At 24.3% G+C, this 22,311-nt stretch overlaps 2 protein-coding genes across 2 annotated transcripts; one reads left to right on the forward strand and one right to left on the reverse strand.

The window, feature by feature from the left end:
* The first annotated feature begins 363 nt into the window (after positions 1–363).
* LOC129607838 (uncharacterized) lies at positions 364–12,303 on the forward strand. The gene is made up of 9 exons (XM_055519036.1): positions 364–735; positions 9,468–9,716; positions 9,831–9,937; positions 10,072–10,181; positions 10,274–10,352; positions 10,417–10,511; positions 11,437–11,631; positions 11,711–11,856; positions 11,936–12,303. The coding sequence occupies exons 1-9, from the start codon at positions 682–684 to the stop codon at positions 12,098–12,100; spliced, it is 1,200 nt and encodes a 399-aa protein (XP_055375011.1). The 5' UTR covers positions 364–681; the 3' UTR covers positions 12,101–12,303.
* A 2,449-nt stretch (positions 12,304–14,752) lies between these two features.
* Positions 14,753–21,129, reverse strand: LOC129607837 (importin-5). Its single transcript, XM_055519034.1, has 6 exons — positions 21,002–21,129; positions 19,668–19,817; positions 17,151–19,587; positions 16,961–17,085; positions 16,709–16,896; positions 14,753–16,612 (listed from the first exon to the last, which is right to left on the reverse strand). The coding sequence occupies exons 1-6, from the start codon at positions 21,080–21,082 to the stop codon at positions 16,288–16,290; spliced, it is 3,306 nt and encodes a 1,101-aa protein (XP_055375009.1). The 5' UTR covers positions 21,083–21,129; the 3' UTR covers positions 14,753–16,287.
* Positions 21,130–22,311: the final 1,182 nt, after the last annotated feature.

Consider the following 22,311-nt stretch of genomic DNA (forward strand, 5'->3'; position numbering starts at 1 on the left):
ATTTAAAGTTCTTTGTATATTAATTATAAATAATAAATAGTTCTAAAAAATAATGATAATTTATAAATCATATATATGTAGATATCCATATACACATCGTGCGTCATTATCTTTAGTTTATTTCAAATGAGTGAAAATTTTGAGTACTTTAATTATTTTCATATAGAAAGATCAGTATAATACTGCCATGATACTTGAATATGTAACTATTTAACATCATATCACAAATACATTCATAACATTAGTACACTACACAGCTTTAATTTGTATTTTAAAATCACGATCTAGTTTGAGCTAAAATTGAAATCTTAATTTTTACCTGTATTTTTTTTTCTTCAGTTTCATTTTAACTTTGAACGAATTCTAATTAAACGATGTGAGCGCCTCTATAAAAGTTTTTTTTGTTAAGAAATAAAAAAAATTAAAAAAATATATTCAATATTTTTAGCTATTATAAAATTTTAAAAACTAATAAAATTCATTAATTTTTATTTTATCTGTGTTTCTTTGTTTTTCAATAAAAGTGAATTAAAAATTAAATTTTAGTTTAAAATCAAAATACGAAGTTAAATTTTTGTAAAAACAAACAAAAGATTTCAACGCAACAATCATTAGCATAAGAAAAGGGGGAAAAAATAATAAAAAATAATAAAACTTGAAAAATATTTTTTTATATGAGTCATGACGCAATATTCAATTTTAATATGTTTAATTTTTTATTTTTCAATAGAAAAGGTGAGATATATGAGTAATTAATAAAATTCTTTAGAAAAATATAATTTATATATATATATATATATAAATATTTTTAAATAAATCAAAACTATTGAATTTGTACAAATATCTTATTGTACAATAATCAAACATTATAAGAGTAGCTTTATTATTATATTTTCAAAGCATTCCTATAAACTACATTCAAATACTTATATGGTAGTAAATTTTTGTTTATAAATTGTATAGCAATGATAGTAAATTTACTTGCATATTAGATATTGTGGCATATATTAATGTTAGATGTGTCAATGTATATGCATTTTAAATTATATATATTTATGTATGTAAAAATCTATATAGAAGAACGTTTATTATAAATTTATATAGGTAATTTTTGAACTATATATGTATGTATATGTACAAAACTATTACCACATATAATCAAGTTTTATCAATGAAAAAATTTATTTAGAAAAAAAAAATATAAGTAATCAAAGCAAACTTGAATACCTACTATTATATATATATATATATAAATGTGAACGTGTTAAAGTATCAATTCTCTATATATATATTATATTGTATTTAAAAATTTAAAAAACAAAAAAAAATAATAATAAAAACTTGCTGTCCTATATTTTTTCTAACAAAACAGGAATCTATGCTTATAAATTGCAAAACTGTTTCATGTGCTAGAAAAATAGTAATTGTACATAGTAATTGATAAAAATTTATGTATATGTACATACATACGTATAATAAATATTAATGCAATCTATATAATTATTTTGAAAAGTAGAACTCATTCTTTATTTCAAAAAAAAAAAAAGAAATTATTCATGTTTTAATTCTTTTTTTTTTGCTGGTTTTATGGAGACAAAATAGATAAAAAATTGTTACATATATTTTTGCATACATACTTACATATACATAGAGTTCAATTTGATTTTCGTTTACCTTCCCATCAACCCACCTTCATATTGAATTTATAATATTCTTTTATTTGCTTAAATTCAATAAGACAAGAAAAATATTTAAATCAATGTCAGAATGAGAGGGCGGGCGTATTTCCATATTAAAAAATATTATTTCTTTGCTTTTTTTTTTGCAAATATTTTATTTAAATTTATAAATAAGAAATATAAGAAAAATCGATTTGTTAAGAAATTTTACCTACATACATAATATGTAAATAAAAATTATTTATTTAAAATAACAATTTTAACAATTCAAAAGCAGCATAAAAGAATATACATAGTTATTCTAGTACCATTTCTATAAATAAATTGGCAAGTATTCAAAATGTAAACTAGGCTACACACAATATAATTTTCAATTACATATTATTTATTATTTTAAATACCTATATGTACAAATATATGTTAAGATAAATAATTTCCAGTTATTTAATTATTATATAAAACTCAATATATATATGTATATACATATTTGTAATACATTTTAACTTCATAATAATTTCAATTCAATTCGTAAGATTAAATTATGAAAAATAGTCTTAATATTATAAATTGCGAGATACTAAAATGAAAAAATGTAATCTCGTTTTAGAAAATTATTATATTGGCAAATAAATTATATATTATTTTTTTTTACCAAGAATTAATAATATATAGATTTAGTAAATTGATTCTCCAACATGTTCTACATTACGATATTTTTCACTAAAAAATCAATTTCAAATCAAATGAAAATCATTAATATTATTCATATATAGGAGGAATACTTGTTATTCATAGCAATTAGATAGTTTGCAAGGAGCTAATAAAATATATACGTATACATATATTGATAATTATATAACAAATTATAATATGTATTTATAATATTAACAAACAAGAGCAAAGAGATAAAATTGAATATATTGCTCCAACAATTAACGTATAAAAAATTTTGTATTAATCTTTTGTCTATTTATTTTTGTGCGCCCGTGATAAGTTTAAGCAAAAACAAAAATTAATGAAATTTCACTGGTTTTAGATATCAAGGAATAGGAAACATAAAAAACACTTAAATGTGTGTTTATAGGTAACCAATAAAGGAGTTTAAGGATTGCCCTTTTTAATATAGAATAAGGGTTTAAAAAAGTTATTCCTTGCCTGAAATGTGAGCGGACTCTGAAATTAAAAGAATAATAATATTTTACATATACACTTGTAGTTGATCTAAAAAAGACAACATCAAATGCATCCCTGACATCACAAAAAGTAGTAGATATGTGACATACTTATTAAATGAATAAAAATAATATTATTATTTTAATCACATCATATGAAAAAATTTAAATTATTTAATATGTATAAGTATGTGTATATGTATGTATATCAATAAATGCATCAGATATGAATGTATATATATATAGAGATGATTGAAATGTTATCCGGAAATTAAAAGAAATTGACGTAATTTTTACCTCATATAGAGAGATAGAAAATTTGATTTCCTCACTTGTTTAAGAGTATTATATTTTTTTTTATTAATAATATTTTCATATAAATTATTATCTAATAGAACATTATTACTGTACTGTTCATAATTATGTACATAATATACATAATTATTTATTATATATACCTATACATATTTATACAGTTTAATAATGTTGCTTTATGGTAACCCATAAATATCAGGTTTTTTTTTTACATTTTTTAACATAAAACTTGTTAATTTTAAAAATATTTCTTATTTAATTTTAAAAAAAAATGTTAATTTCAATAATACATACTTATGTACATACATACACATATATATAAAAAAGTTTCATAGTTGTTCAAAGTTCGTCTTCATTCATCTATGTATATGTATATGTTTGTCTATTTGATTGATTGATTGATTGATTGATTAATAAAATTAAAAAAAATTTAATACACAAGGTGTCGATGAGGTTCAATGGTCCACTTGATCCTATTTATAATTAAGAGCCTAAATTATAAAAACAATAACAAAAAAGCACATTGGCTTCCAAAATTTTTGTTGTTGAAAAAATTCCGATTATTTTTTAAAGATTCATTCTCATTTATTTAGTAAACCGTAATAGCTCAGCCAAAAATTGTAATATGTGTTACAAAGATAAAGAGAGCAAATCAGATTTTCTGAATATTGGAAAGTTTTGGACAGCTTGGTCATATTTATGTCACTGAAAAAAATACTGTTATTATATAACTGTATGGTATCTGAACTAAAACTGCTACGTAATTCGTTGTGCGCTAGTTAAATAGGTTATCATACAACCTTTCAAGTACAAGTCCAAAAGTATGTATCTGTATAACAAATACAATCAAAGTTGCAGCTTATTTCCAGCAAAGTCCGCCAAAAAACAAAAATTTTCTTTAAGAGCCCCTACCTCCAAAATCAGTTGCAACAGAAAGTTATTGTGGAACAATTTTTTTTACTACTAACGGTGATTTACACAATGCACCACTATAGCAACACCCTGTATATTGATGATTTGACAAAATTAATAGATTCAACCAACACAATATATATTTGAAAATGAAAATAAATTTAAGATTTATTAGGAAGAAAACCCGAAAACAAATTAAAAACACCTTCTATATACAAGTTAACAAATTCTATCTTAAAAAAGCGATATAAGAAAAGAAAAAGTAAATTTAAATAAAAAAAAAAAATAGTAAACAAAATTTTACTTTCTTTTAAAAATTTTAACATCCAAAATCATTCGTATGTGTACGTCACTATTGTATATACATATAAGTCCGATTATAGAAGTTACGGGTCTACCTTTACATTTACACATATTACATATTACACCTTACATAAATATAAAGGCTATAATATAGTAAAACAATAAAAATTGGTTAAATAAAATAAAAAAACACATGTTGAAAATTTTGAATAAATTATTGCCTCTCTATTATGTAATATGTAAGCATATACCCACATACTCGTATATGCACACAATATGCTTATGTGTGTTGCGTTACTATTGTATATAACACGATTATACTATTATTGCGCTATATATTCTTTTTGGAATATGAATAAATAATTATGACAATAAAAATTATATTCAAATTAATGGTAATCTATTGTATGTATATAGTATGTCGGTATATACATATATATAGTGTTTGTATAGCGTATAACAAATGTTTTTTGTTTATTAATAAAAATGTGCACGATTTAATTTTTAATGTTTAATTTTTTCTTTACACGTAATTACGATCTCCCTTATAGGTATAGTTTAAATTAATTAAGTATACATACATATGTATAATATTTATACATGTTAGATATATGAGTATATTTACGAACAAATATGAAAATGTTAGAATTGCAATTAAAAATAAAAGTTAGTAAAACAAAAAATTGAACAAAACACAGAAGGTATTTTTTTATTTTTTATAATTTAAATAATAAAATTTGTATGATTATGTTAAATGGCTATATGCATTCATAAGTATATATATGTATATTATGCTATGTGTGCGAAAAGTAAAAGGTATTTTAATTACAATTACTTACCTTTGCCTTTTTTTTTTGTTAAATCAAGCAATATTAATTACCAATTACCGTTTCAAATCAGCGTAAAATTGTTTATAAATTTCGTATATAACAAATAATTTTGTCTATTTTTATTTCATGCAATTGCATAAATTTATTTATGTAATTAAATTTTTTTACATAAAATTATTTAAAAATCAATTTTTCTATTACAAAAAAAATTTCAACAAATTCTACAATTCAAATAGAATTTGAACAAAATTTTTATTTATAGTATGTAACGTATGTAGCGTAATGATGAAACAAAATATAATATATGACTTTTAGGGCCTGATCCTCTATCTCGCTATTTTACTCGGAGAGTGAGAAGATAGTGAGTATAACTATGAAATACTTGTGAAATGTAATTTTCCAGTGAGAATTATGCACACAAAATTTATTCATTTTTTTTTTTGAAAGTGACACGTGCAGTTGATAATTTGAGAAAAAATGCAAACTTCTAATTAAAAAAAAATGAGTAATCTTATTGAAAAAGTGAAAAATCCATTAGAAAATACTGAGAATTCTATGATTTGAAAGTGAATAAAAAGCGAGTAAAAAAACGAAATACACGATCAAGCTGTTAATTATTTATTTCTAATTCTATGTATGAAATTCTAATTGAGCAACAAATTATTAAGAGCTTTGATAAAGTGAATTCGAAATTTTTGTTCGATTTTTAAGAGTTTCATGAAACTTATTCATACTTTCGACGAAGAATGTTATTCGGATACTAAAATCTATATTATATGTCACATATTATTTCTCAATAAATTAAAACATCTAGATACACTTGTAAGAACTTCAAAAAACTTAAAAAGAAGGGCTCAAAAAAGATTTAATTCTTTTTTTTTTTGGTAAGAAACAGTGACCATAATTTTAGATTAAAAACACAAAATCGCGAACTCGTTTTAGTTCTTTTATTATCATATAATATTGCATACATTTAAGATTAATTTAAAATAATAATTTTCAAAAATATTGTATCTAATTAATTTAAGGTTAAGGTAAATGGTTATTTTTTAAGGATAATAATAGCTTTTGATAAGAGTGCGATCACTGCTACATTTTTGGCTTTTACCAAAGTTCCATGTAGTGTTCAATGAAATAAAGGACCTGAAAATTGAAATTTTGTAAACTTTGAGTAATAATAACTCGAGAAGTGGATGAGGTACAAAAAAATTTTTTGTGTTAGCAAAATTTATTGCCCTCTATAAACTATTGGAATTCGACATTAATCTGATTCACCGTTTTGAAGCAAAAAATTGTAGTTTGAGAAAAACTTGATGAAAAATGGAAAACAGAAAAAGATTATTCGCTTATTCTTATACACACTTTTTACTAACATATATTTGCATTTTATTTAGGTTCAACTATATTTAAAGTATATTAATTAATTCTGCCTAAGTATTATGAAAAGCAAAAAAAATAAAATTTTAAAAATCCATTCTGCAATAAACCATAATTTACATAAATAACTTTTGATCAAACAACCATATAGCTGTAATATTTTTTTAAACTTACAATAAATTGATTTTCTCTGGTACACCTTTTCAACTATATCAAATATTTTTAATTTTTTAATTACGTTTGTACAGCATAAAGAATACTAGCTCTAATTAATAACACGATTTATTAAAAAATTCGTAAAATGTTGGTTTGTAGATATATTTTTCCAAAAAAAAAGAAAAATTACGGAAATTTAAAATTAAATAAAATTTTTTTATGAATATTGCAGTAAGTTTACTATTAATTTATGATATAACAAGCAGTGAATGCAATCCAAACAAGTATCACTACTATAATACATAAATACGAGTATTCCAAAATCATACTGGTTTTATAAGAATATAAGAAATTAAATTGAATGAGAAGAGACTCTATCTCTTGGCTGCTCTGACTCTGTAGGATACTTGTATAGGAGTACGAGTTCTCTATATGAAAGTTATATGCCAGTTTACAAAAAGTTCTCATATACAGTTCCTGTTTGCATTTTAGTAGACTTTTAGACCTCATTATAGGATTTCTGCTTTACAAATGTTCTTAGATGTAAAATTATTTTGTTTTGATTACTTTAAATTTTGATTTTGATAACTAATCACTTCAAAAACAAAAATTCGAATCGAGTGAGCGATCTTACATCTTTTCGAAACAAAAGTTTCGGTTTAACATTAATATTCAAACAGCTTCAGTTTGCAAAAATTATAAATTTAATTGAGTATATTGAAATACGATTTTTTTGAAGTGGGATTAAAAATTTTGCCTCTGAAATTTATATATAGCGGATTAATACATACATACATTCATTTTCAATAAGTTGATTGATCATGAATTTTACTAAACAGATATTATACATATTTTATTAATTATATTGTTAAATAACTAAAGTTATAACAATTCAAGGTGTTGTTTGCATTTGAAAATTAATTATTACTTACTTATTTACAAAATCTTATTGTTTTCATTTTGTTATTATTTATATACAAATGTATATGCTTTTGATTATTATAACTCAAAATGTTACGCAAAATTTATATGAGACAATCAGAGAAAAATTTCTTCCAGACTGCGTTTTCTTATATGGTATCTTAATTACAGATCTTAATTTTTTTAAGAAGAATAAATCATTATATTGTAAAGAAACTCTTTATGGTATTTAATTATGTTTTATCATTTATAATTTCTGTTTAATTATATATGTATATTAATTTATGGATGAGAAAATTTCAATACTGTTGTTCTCTTCTTTCAACTAAATTTCAAATACATAATATTTTTAAATATTGTTATTATGTAAGTCAATTAAGATTTATCTCATAATCACATTGAACTTACCATTCTATAAATTGAAAAATTAATTTGTTTTAAAAAATTTCTGAATCCAATTTCAATTCAAATTATTTATATTAAAAAATTGATTCGGAGATTTGTGCATATGAATGTAGAAATATTTAATTGAGTAATGTCATCTCTCTAAATGAATATTCCAAATGGAGAAAAAAATTCATAATACTCTACAAAATTATGTTCTTATCTTATTACTTACATAAATTCATATGTATGAATGTATATACAAAAAAAAAAATAAGAAATACCAGTGCGCACTAATTATGGTTAAAAAAAAAAACCTACAGTCACTTTGCATGCACCGTGTAATCTAAATAAGATAAGAAGAACAATTAAATGTACGTGTACAAAGTATTATAAAAATAGAAATGCAAATTTTATGCTTCAGAAATTCTCTGCTATATTTAAAACCATTTAAAGAAATTCTGTACAAAAGAAGAAAAAAATTTTTGCGAATTAAAAAAAAAAATATGTTATAATTAATTCAAAAATACCTACTTTAAAAATTATAATTACATTATTTAATAAAATAAACTAAATTTTTCAAATATAAATTAAATTAAGAAAACAAGAAAATGTTAAATTAGATTTGGAAGTAGAAAACTGCAAGATTCATTAGGATTTAATAGCAACATTGTTGCCTCTATATTGATTTAATTTTGTTTGTTCTGTCTCAAAAACTCTTCGCAAATAAATACATTAAAAATAAAATATTTTCTAAACAATACTTAAGCAACTCAATACGTTCTTGCTCGAAATGAGCACTAATTCCATATTGAAATAATTATGAGCACCGCACTTATAAAAATAAATCCAATGATCACAATTTTTTTAAAAATACTGAAAATAGATAAAAACAAAACTTCAAACAAGTTTATAACATGTTTCTATTTCTTTCACACTAAACTCCATAATTAATTTCCCGAGTACAGCGACTTACGCCACTTTCAAAATAAACATGTTTGTTATACCGTTAATTACCAAAACTTTTCTCGAACAAATCTCAATAGTTTTCAACTTATTGAGTGCAAAATATTTTAAAATTAAAAGATACCGTTCAATTGTATTTAGTGTTGCCATTAACTTGATTTTTTTGAAAAAGTGACTTATGCCACTTTCAAAATAAACGGCTCATATTATTATTATAATAAATTAAATCTCAATAGCCGCAAATTCTAACTCATATATATATACTTTTAAACTCATTTTTTTTCCAAAATTTCTAACTCATATACATTTAAGCTAATTTTTTTTCCAAAATGGAAATTTTAATATACAATATAAATACAATATTTTAGATAATATAAAAATAATCGGATAAAATGTGAATATCTATATATTTTTAATAAAAATTTTAAAATTTCTTTTATCCTTTCTTATAGGTTCTTTGCCAGGAACCTGCAATCGAATTCAGTCCACATATATCAGCAACATGTAAAGGTAGTACAATGAATATTAAAGCTGAAATGAATATGCCATATACAGGTGTAATTCATGCTAGAGATTATAGAACACCAAAATGTATGGCATATGGTAATGGTTCAACATCTGTTAATTTAACAATAAATTTAACATCTAAACCATCATTACCGGATTTTTGTGGTGTACTTGTAAGCAATACAAATGAACAAGTAAGCTAGCATGTTTATACGTACATATATATATTATTAAGTTTCCTTTTTTCATATATAATTAACAATTTTTCAAACTTGTTTTCTTCTTTAAAATTTTCTTAAATATAATAGCAATCTCAAGAACGATCAATACAATTAGCGGTACGTGTACATAGAACGCTTGAATTAGCCGATGACAAATTTTATGTGATAACATGTGGTAAAGCAGCATATTCAAGGTAATTTATTTTGTTTTATTATAATATTATTAATTTCTTTAATTCATAATAGTACAGTAAACGTATAATTATAAAAATATATTAAGGGTCATTGCTTAAAAATTATCATTAAAATGTAAAATTTTTTTTTGCAGAAACAGCAATTCACAAGTAATTTTGAAATTAATTAAAAATGAACGGAGAATTAGAGAAGCAATCTACGGACATGATTACAATTTAAGAGCAGAAATTTTAGAACCTAAAAGTAAATATAATACAAGAAAAAAATACTTTCAAATTTTTTATTTAAAATTACAAATGTTTTTTTTTTTATAAATTTTATATTTTTTTTTTTAGAAACAAATGGAATCAGGGTAACAAATTGTTTTGCTTTTGATAAAAAAAATTTCAATTTAACATTGATTGATAGTGATGGGTAATTATACTAAAATATGGTCAATAAATTTAAAGCATTTCATAAATTAAATATTAATTTTTAGGTGTCCTGTTGATTCCATTATGTCATCATTCCGACCGAATAGTGATGGAAAAACAGCTGATGCTTATATTAAATCTATGTTTAAATTCCCAGACGGTGAGTAATTTGGTTTTGAAAAAATAATGATATTGAACATTGGGAATACGGTACTTATTTCTAACCAGAAATTTTCGAACTTGAACATGTAAATAATAAGGGGGACTTTAATGAAATGTTGAACTTAAAAAAAAGAGTAACAACTGAAAAGTAGGGTGCAATTTAACATTATGTAGAACTCTATAATATTGTGATGGGGAAAAAATAAATTTTTTGTTTTTCTAGAAACCACAAAAAATTTCCAAATTTTGATTTGAATTACAAAGATCGTCCCGAGAATAATTTACAACATACATATGCACATATTTAAGATATGCATTTCAGATTTACATAAGAATTTCTAATCAATCAATTGATTATGTGCATTTACTTTTTACTACTAATATTTATGCATTTACAATATTCGTACATTATTTATCTTGCAAATTTAAAAAAAAAATGTGTATTCGAATAATATAACTATGTATTTATATTTATTAATTGAATGCTTTAAAATTAAAAACAATATCAGAAAGAATCGCATGGCATTCTTACACTATTTAAATTTATGTTACACAGATTTTACAAAATGGGAGTGCCACGCGAGTTTATTTGATCTTTAATTACAGTTTTTGCATATAAATTAAAGAAAAAGAATTTTGACACCATTCCTATTCTTGTTAAAACAATGCGTGAGTTAAAAAACTTTTACACAAATTGATTTATTGGATTTTCATAACCTTAATATGAAAAACAATCTTTAATTTGAAATTTTTCAAATTAAAAAATATTCTTTTATTTAAATGTTCGTATTCTTCAAGCACTACATAAGTATTATACATTTAATTTTTAAGAAGAGACCCCAATAATAATTAAAACGTGTAAATAAAAGAATTTTGCAAAATCTGAACGATTTAATACAGATGGTTTTTAATTTTTAACTTAGATTCTGAAGTACATTTGCAATGTGATGTGTCATCATGTGAAGAAAGTTGTTTTCAAGAACCAAATTGCAATAATGTAGCTATTGCCGGTGTTGGTGGTGCAGTTGGTACAAAAACAACAACTGTAAAAGAGAATAGCGATGCAATGTTATTGGGAGCAACAACAGTTTTTGTTTTAGATCCAGCAGAAAACTTAGGTACTTATTCAACTTATTTAAAAAATCATTTTCCAAATACATGAATACATACTTATTATTATTTATTAAACAATTACAGTAAGTGCAGAAATTTGTGAAGAAGGTGGTATTCGTCCAAAATGGTTACTTTGGTTGACAATTGCAATATGTGTTCTATTTTTAATAATGTTACTAATGAACATTTTCTTGTGTACAGCAATGACTTGCAGTTGTGCACGTACTGAGGTAAATATCAATCATATTACACCAAAATAACAATTGATGAATTTTTTAATATTAATCTTAATTTCTTTTTTATTTGTAGATAATTGAAAAAGATCCATCAATAATTGAAGAATATGATCCATATAGAAGTTGGCATGGTAGCCAATATGGATCAAGATATTCTTTACAAGCAAGGGATATGGCTAATAAAGGATATACAAGCGGAGGTTCAACAATACATTCTAATCGATCAGATCGATTTTAGAGACTTGAAAAAAAAAAACTAATTTTTTTTTTTAAGTAAAGCATGTAAAACATAATAGTGATTCAAATTAAATTGTACTAACTAGATTAACTCTTTTACTATACTTTTTAATATGTAATGTAAAAATGTAAAATATATGAACAATATATTAAGCAAAAATTTTTAAAAATTAGGAGAATGAATACATAATATTGCCAAAAACATTTTTGAGTTTCTTTTTGATTAATTATTTTTTTTTAATAATAAATTTTTATATTTAGACTTACACTGTTGTACGAAGGCGATATTTATATTAAAAACCATAAGAACCAAAAAATGAATTGATTCCAAATACATATACCCTTATTCTATAAAATTTTTACATTAATTGTTATTCATAACGTTATTGCATTGAAATAAAAGTAAAATTCTTATATTTTTACATTATTCATTGCAAGCTTTTAAAATTTACGTACATATATGGTATATTCAATGAGTATTTAAAATTTCTAATTTGGATAGCACGCACTTTGTTATTTTCATCTATATGTATGCTTTTTTTGTATAATTATTCTAGATAATATTAAACACATTTAGTTATTCCATTCAAAATAAAAGATACTTTAGCAGTTAAATTTTTTTATTCTGGGGATTTTCAATAATTCAGATATGCAATTAAAGTTCTAATTTAAATCTTTAACATAATTTTTTTGCCATCATTACAGATCTGCAGGAACTAACTAATTTACGTCATAAGATTTTTATTATCTTACATTTTTCTATGTAATTTTTTTTTCAAACTTAAAATTATTTTGCCGCATTTAAGAGAATCTTTAAAAATGATGAAGAAATCTTTGAATTCAAGCATGTTACGATTTATTTAGTAAAGCTTTATCAAACATACTGCATTTGAAAATTTTGTAATTTTAATTTATCGAACACGCTTTATATTAAGATCTAAGTTGTAACTAAATTTTCGAAAATTCTCTATATATTACAAACTTTACTTTAAATATGACAAAGCATTAATGATTTTTTGATAATTCGCAATTTGAAAATTCATAAATTTTAAGTGTTTTTCAAAATGTTATCATAAATATTTACAAGATAGATATGAATTCTTGTAATATTAATTATTTTAAAATATAAAAGTAAAATTTGAAGTTCTCAATAAGCTAAAGCTAAAATAAAAATATCGTTATCAAAAAAGGAAAAAAACAGCAATGATTAAAATACAAGCAAAATAAAAAATTAAAAAACCATTTTAAATTATTCAATAATTTTATTTAATATCATCATAAGCATTTATAAATGAATATTATAATTGAGAAAGCTTTGTTGTTTTTTTTTTTTTAATTCCTCATCATAATCATTTTCTATATTCTTTATATTAAACAGTTATCCTTAACAAAGCATTTCCAGTATAAAAATTTGGTTAACACAAAAAAAAAATTATATTTTAATTACAAAAATAAAAAAAAAAAATAAAAAATATAGGGAAATGCATTCATTTATTTTAGAAATAAATTTAAATATTCTTGATTTTTTTTTTTTTTTTTTTTTTTTTTTGTTTTTTGAATTCGTGATGCAAACTTTTAAAATTTTTATTTTAAAATTACAATTTAATAACAACTTTTTCTTTTCATCAATTCGTAAAGACAAACAATTTATTGAATTGAGTTTCAATTCATAGTAGAAAAGCATTTAATGAGAAAAGATAAATAAAAATTTTAAAACTCTTATAAAATATCAGTGCAGCAGTTTCGTAAAGCGATTCTTATTAATCAATTTTATTACATCAATTTTCATGTTCCAAGTACTTAGTATGTATATTTTTATGAAAATCATTTACAAAAAAATTTTCTATTATATATGTTGGAGAACAGCGGTAGGATCTGTTAACTTGAATAGTACAATTATAGTTTTCTAATGGGATTTCAATTCAATAAAAACAAAAAAAACTATAGAAATGAAATTTTTTTTTCTACAATTATACAATTTGTCTATAAATTAAATTTATACGAATTGACCAATTCAATACAGTTTAATAACATTTTGAGATTAATATAGCAATAAATTTTTAATTAAAATTTATTAAAAAAATTTTAAGATTCATAACTAAATGATATTTAAATTCTTTTTTCTTCTTTTTGTTTTAATTTTTGTATTTTTTAAATATTTTTATGTATTATATACGCTGAAATTGAAAACAAAAATAAAAAGAAAAACAATTGACAATAGTTAATTAATTTTTTAAATGTTATGGTGGTCCCTTAGTAATGGAATTTTTGGAATATGTTTTTTTTTTTTTTTGTTTACTCTAATCACTTTGAAAAGTAGAACATTAAAGTTCATTACAATTTACGATTTTATCACTTCAAAGAGCTTTTTTTTTTATATACATACAATTTTTTTTTTATTAAATTTTTAATTTTTGTAATGTTTTACAAAAATTTTACAAAAACTGTTTATAGTAGCATTATATTTTTAATAATTTTGTTGATTTTTAATAAATATTGTAAAAAAATTCTTTTTAAATGAGATAAATTTAAGGTCAATAAGAATTGACGGTCGTCAGTTCATTTTAATTTTTCTATTATAAAAATTTATTTTAAAACATGAGATCATAATTCTAGTTCACGAAATATAATTCTTTCTGTAGTTGATTTCATTTTGTTACATATTTAAATTTTTTATGCAACATAAATTTGTAAGGGACGATAATTTACAAATTTTATAATAGTTTTTAAAAAAATATAAATTTTTAGTAATTTTTTTTTTTTTTTAATAAAATATGTAACGTTTTTTAGTTTTATTTGGATTTTTATATTCTTGAATTAAAATGTATTATGCGAACAACTTAAAGGAAGACTACGTACTAATTGAATAATAACTTAGTTCCGAGTTAAGCTAACAATTTTTTTTTTTTTTGTAAAAAACTTTTAGATTTTTACTTTGAATGCTTAAAGTCATATAAAAGTTGTTATATCATTTTTCATTTTTCTTTTCTTCTTTGATTTAGTGAATTTTTGACTAATTAGTCATCAAAAACAAAAAAAAAAATTAATTACAAATTTTGCAATTATACATAAATTTTTAATAATTTAATGAAATGAAATACATTCATACATGCACAGCTCCATTTTCAAGTTAAATGAAGAAAAGATTTGGATCAGAATCGTAGAAAATACGATTATTTTAGTTTGTTTTTCTTTTTTGTTGATATTTTCAAAGAGCTTTTAACTCTTTTTTATAATCTTATTGTAATTATTTTAAATTTTACAAATATCTTTTTTTTTTTTTCAAAAAGAGAAGCGCATCTAGATATTTTAATTTCATTACTACAATGTATGTACAACCGAATAGAACATTACAAAATTTAAAAACTGTTTCAATTTTATATTTAAGTTTCTACTCATCATTGCTCAGTAAAATAATATTATATAAATTTCGAGAAATTCTCTGCTTAGTGAAAATTTTAATTAATATTGTTATAATAATGATTTGAACATTATTAAAACTTTGAATTTGGAATTGTTATTTAAAAATTAAATTTTTCGATTATGCTCTACTTATTTACATTTTAAAAGAAATGAAGGGACACTGTTTTTCTTTAAAAAAAAAACAAAAATTCAATATGTAATAAAAATGGGTACGTTTAATATTAGAAATTTACACTTGCCAGTAGCTTTCATTTTTCTATTAAACACTTAATTTAAATATTTAAATCAAATGCAAAACCTACAAACTACATCAAGTTAGTTTAAAATAACTTTTGCAAAAGAAAACCTTCTACAAACTCCTTTAGTATATTTATTTTTTTATTTTATTTTTTGCATGAGAATTTACACTATTAGTTTACTCAATATTAATTTTTGAATATATTGATGCATAAATATCTGTTATAAATTTTTTAAATACATACATAATTTAAAATTTTTCAATTAAAGGAATATTAATTTAAAAAATACATGAATTTATGAAAAATATGAAAACTAAAATAGCACAAATTATGAAAAGTACCAAAAAAGAATATGGTACAATAAAAAAAAAAATCGTTGTTATAGTTCAGTAAAAGGGCAAAAAAAAAAACTTTTTTAACGATATAAAGTAAAAATTACTTTTTTAATTTATATTGAAATATATTGACTATTATTTATAGAAAATAAAGGACGTACAATAAAGCACTGACATTTACTTAATATGGGTTAGGATGTCTGTGAAGCTGAAAATTCTCGGTACGCTTCTTCAAGTGCTGCATTTTGATCAGGTCTTAGTACCGAAACGCAAGCTTGAAACACTTCGGGGTTTGATTCAATTTGCTTAACTATATTTATCATACGAACTCCCTCTTCACTCATAACTTTAATTACACCCACACTAAATGCTTCAGCAATAATTGATACGATTCGAGGTAAATTTGAATTGTTATTACCCAATATGATAACATTATTTGATTGAATAAGATCGCATAAATATCCATACACATGAACTGCTTCTTCATCATCTTCAACAACTGGTAACCATGAAAACCTGTCATATAAATCAAAATTCGATATGAAAATGAAATATGAGCTGCATTTCACTATATTAGGTGTATATATTTTTAACAGAATTTAATTTTCTTACCATAAATTAATTATTTCATTGACATTTTGTAATGCTGAACTATTATATTTCAATATTTTTGTTACTGCTGAAATAGCATTTTCTGTGGGATTAATATTTTCGGGTTCACGACTTTTTTCTGCGGAAATTACTTGAACTAGAAGTGGGATGGCTTGAGCGCAAGTTACAGCAAATTGTTCTCCTCCAAACTATTAAAATGAAAGAAAAAAAATCAATAAAGCTATATGTGTTGTATTTCAAAAAAAGTTATACTTGTCCTAAAACACCACATCCATAAGAGGCTGCCTGACGTACTTCTGGCGATTTATCTGTCACATATTGTAACATACTTGATATAAAAACTGGTTGATATTGTGCACACAAAGGACCGCTAAATTCTTTATAAAAATTTAACATTAAGATATTCAAATATTTTTATTCTTTTTGGAAAAATCATATTTACCTATTAAATCATCAAATATACACAAGCCCCATTGCTTATCGGAACAAGATCTTACGGGTTCTAATAATTTTACAAAATGCGGAACAATCTGATCGAAGTATGGAAGGAAACTTGTTTTATATGTCATAAACAGGGCGTGGACAATATCAGCAATTTTTGATAGCAAATAAGTATCTGTGTCATCTTCTTCTGCTAATGCTTCTTCAACACCATCGTCGTAATCCTCTTCATTTCGAACGAGAGCTCTTTTATCAGCTTTTTCAAAATGTTCAGTCATACATTTTGCAATTAATTTTAAAACTTCCTTCATTGAATCTTCAGATAAGCAGTTTGCTCCTAGTGTTTCAATGCATCTAGCTAATGATTGTAATAATTCTGACTGAACATCGGGTTCTGGCTCTGTGCTTATTGCTTTTAATAATTCTGGGCAAATGTAATTCCACATTCCTTCGACATATTGTGGTCCTTTAATTTTAGCACAATCTAGAAGATATGGTAAAGATTCTGCAGCCGCTGAACGAACTACATCATGGAAATAGAATCTTAACATCGGCACCATTAACTGAACAACTTCTTCGCAATAATCAGCAAATCCTTCCTTCAATTCTCTAGCATAACAAACTAACATTTCACAAGCTGATGCCTTATCCTCCATACCAGCTGTTCGTATAGCAAAATTTTGTTGTTCACCCAAATTGATAAACGACCAGTCAACTGTCCCTTCGATATCTTCAACTTCTTCATTGTCAAGCAGAGCTACTTCAGGTTTTATAGCAGCTGTTCTCATTACAGGTCCCATTACTAGAGGAAGGTATTGTTCAAATTGTTTTCCTAAAATTTTACACATTCTGGCCCATGCTGATATTAAATAAGAAGTTTGGGGATCATCGTCTGGTAAGTCACCTTCTGTGTGAGTTTTTAAAAGCATATTCATAACTTCGCTTGCATCGTTTATAAATTTCTCCCTACCCACAGCCAAACCTATTAAACTTACACATTCAATGGTTTTACCTCGTAACATTCTTAATTCTTCAGCGTTCGCATTTTGAATGATGTATTTCAAGCATGGAATAAAACGATCGTAATATATTGCAAATTCTTTTTCGCAGGTGTCAGCTACTGATGCTATTGTTGTCACAACTTGTTCAAGTACCAATTTATTACCAGTTTCAATTAATTCTTTGAATTTAGCATTCAAAATGCTTTCTAATTTCGCCATAATGCCCTCTAGATATCTCGTTAAAATATTTTTTGGGCAATCTTCACTGAAATTTACTAAAGCGGCACCAGCATGGGCTTGAACTCGTGGATTTTGAACGTCGTCAAACAAACTTAATAAGCCAGGAATAACTTGCTCATGAAACTTTTTTTCAAAATTGGGGGCAAAATCCGTTGACATTTGACCGATCGCATTACATGCAGCGTAGCGGACGCGTGGATGTGGATCTCTCAAAAAGTTCAACACGCCATTCATTATATCGTCAAGCATTTGTTCCATTTGCTTATGACAACCTTCTCCAATAGCAGAAATTGCCATCAATGCGGCATATCTTTGTTTCCAATCTTGACTTGCCAACATTGAAGGGATTGTATTTATAATATAAGGTAAAACTGTTTTCCCACCCAGCCCACATGCTAATCGATCCAATGAGGATTCGGCGATGGCATTATTATCGCTGTTATCTTCATTCACAATAATATCCGAAGTTGACCAGTTCTCATCTTCCTCCAAATCAGTCATCATTTGCAATATTAATGGTATCAGAGTAATAATATATTTTTCAGCTTTCTTCCGAACCATAGCAGATGCATTTTCAGATAAAGAAACCATTACTTCTAAAACTAAATGTCGCCACTGGTCTTCTACTTCACTATTACTAAATACTTTCATGCAAATCTCAAAGATTACTTCAAGTTGCGGTCTCAAAAATTTAGGACAACTTTCGGTCATATCAATTAAAAGTTTTACTAAGCTTTGATCATCCTGTTTTTCTATACTTTCAGCAGTAATCATTATCATAACGGGTAATAAATCTGAAAAATGTTTTAACACCATCGAATCTTTTTCATGCAAAAGAATAAATGCGCCAACAGCACGTACTGCTTGAAATCTAACCTCGGATTGCTGATTAATCAAACATTTTTGCAACATTTCTTTTATCGAATTCAAATAATTCGCTTCTTGGTTTCCAAATACACCTGGCACAGAGGCGAAAATCCTTAATGCAGATTCTTGTAAAGTTGGAGAGGTTGAATTTGCACATTGAAATAAAAATTGGAAGAAATTTGGCCATTGATTGTTACTATCTTCATCAATTAAATTTCTTACAGCCTCGGCCACAACTTCACAAACTTTTCGCCTTAAACTCGGTGTTATATCTTGTTGTACAGACAATAAAATTTGCTGTAAAAATTGAGCTTGAGCTTCGGGAGGCAACTACAAAAATAGTCGTAAAAAATTACTTAGAAAGATGTATCTATGTAAACTATTGTACGCATTATTTAAACGGAAAGTACCTCATGATAAAATTCTAAAAAGTCTGTTGTAAAAAGGCGACGTAAGAGAACTGCAGCCATAGTGCGACATTCCTCAGACATCTGTCCGTTTAGAATTGCTGCCAAAAGCTGAGTAATTTTCACATCTCTAGACAAATTATTATATGTTTCCTTAAAGTGAAAAATTTTTTTCAGAACATTGTTTTGTTTATCATAATAGAATATATGTACATGTGTTTTAACAAAAAGTAAGTTTTAGAAAAACAGAATTCCATACCAAATAAAAATTAAGAGGGCCCAATGTTTTTTTTAATTTTTAATTAAGTTTGTAATTAGGTAATATGCATAAGTATAATGTAGATGTATCCTTGTGCAATATAATCAAATTTGGACAACATAAAGGACAAAAATATCATTTCAAGAGCCTTGAATAAAAAAGTCCTTGAGATAATAGCACTTATATCATCACATATATCCATATGTCGAGATTGTAAAACTTTCTTCGTATACTTAGGAACTTGTAAAATAATTTTAAGTACCTTTCTACCTATTATATGAAATGCAATAATTTTTGTTTCATTTTTAAAAGATGGCTAAAAAGAAATTAGATTAAAGCTTTCGAAGTTTTTTGAAATTAATCGCAGTAACACTTAGGTAGGTACCCATACACCTACCTAATATCAATAATTTTTCATGTTCAAGGTGACAATTCTTCTAATTTGCTATAGAAATATTTAAACCTTTACTTAACTATTTTTAGAAAATATTTATTGACTATTTACAATATGAGTGTATTTTCTTACGACTTTATGTTTTATTGACTTCCAATAATTACAAAATTAGTAGGATATTTTTTATGCAACAAAAAATTCTGTTGTCCTTTGTATAAAAATTTCTTCTTTAATAATTCTACTCGTTTTTGCCCAATATATAAAATATTTACTCACATAACTTTCTCTCTTTTATAATGAATATATGGGCACAGTCATTTTCAGAAGGATGAATAATCGAAATATAATATGTACCCATGTAGGTAGGTATCTACATACATAAATCCGAAAAGTTTAGGTTACACGTTTTACTTACTGGTAACGAGGTTTCATTTTAATTATATTACAATTTTAAACTAATTAACCTATGTATGTATATATTTGAAGAAATAATTTGAATTTGGCTCACATGGAAATTATTTCAAGCGACACTAATCCAATAACTTAAATATGCTTTTATTCAACTTCCACATGACACATGTAATGTGTTACCCCGGTGCACATGAAACATGTTTTAACCACTTAATTTTATTAAATCTTCATGCTAAAACTATTTATTTATAACATCTAAATAGTTATATTTACCTCAGCCTGTGATCTAACATCATTATCCGTTGAAAGTAGTGAATTTAAAACTTGTTGAAATTGTGCGTGCTCGGCCGCCATTATTCTCACTTTTCAAAAGAACAACAAGGAACGTTTTTCTACCAAATGTCAAATTCATTTAAAAAATTTGCCAATTTTGCGATATTGCCATTTCTTCTAAAAAGTCAAAATCGTTGTTAGTTCATTTTCATTTTTACGACATTTATTTTTGACAGTAATTGTCCTTTGATAACATTCATACTCAAGGCTAACCTATGACTAAAATAAAAAGGGTAATAACAGTTCATTTTAAAAACGTTATGCTCTGGATGAAAAATTATAATTATTTAATAAATAAACTATGATTCAAAATATTAACTAAACACAAATAACGACAGAACTATGGATTTGAATGGAAACATTAAAGAGTGTTCGTATTTGAAAATCCAATTTAGATCCATAAATGACGTTATATCAAACTTCAAGCAGACTTCAAGCCGGTTTGAGCAATCTCACAATGGGTGTTTTCATATTTTAGCAAAGAGGATCAATCTGATGTTTCAGCATTTTATTACCAGAAGCACGGTCTGAAATGATGAAAAAAATTCTTATTCTGAGCATTAAAAACAAACGAACAGAACTTTGTCCGTAATTTAATAATTTTTTAAATGAAAAAAAAATTTATGAGCTTATGAGAAATTTGAAAAATTGCTTTAAGCTCGTAAAGCGAGATGAAAGCACGCTCGACCGTCAGATATATACGATTTTTCGCTCTGAACGCAATGAGGTAAAAAACGAAGACGAACGCAAATTTTGAGTGATCTGAAAAAACAAAAACGTACTTAGACTCTACTTAGCCACAAATTTTCTAATAAAGTTGATCTCATAACATCATTGATTTGGCTAGAATTTAAATAAAATTTGTTGAAACGGAATAGACATTAATAAAACATAAACCTGCAGTAGAAAATGATTACAATTTTTAAATAAGTGCACTTATTGACATTTTGACATTTACTGCTTGTAATTTAATTTTTTTGTTAAACAGGAGTAAATTTTTGGTTAAAAAGGAGTAACTAATGAGACAAAGTTTATTATTTTTACTAAGCTAACTGAGTTAAAGTTTAATTCGATCTCTTGAAAGAACCTGTTATTAAATTTTTTGACAAGTTGTATTAATTATTTTATTTATTTAACAAACGTTTAAGTATTGACAAATACCTAATAAATATATTTTAATACAATATTTTTATTAAGATAAATTATAAGTTAACTAAAATTTTACGCTAACAAGTTAGCTAAAATTTTTT

Source organism: Condylostylus longicornis, unplaced genomic scaffold (assembly GCF_029603195.1).
Source record: "Condylostylus longicornis isolate FDR11 unplaced genomic scaffold, ASM2960319v2 ptg000030l, whole genome shotgun sequence".
NCBI classification, from domain to species: Eukaryota; Metazoa; Arthropoda; class Insecta; order Diptera; family Dolichopodidae; genus Condylostylus; species Condylostylus longicornis.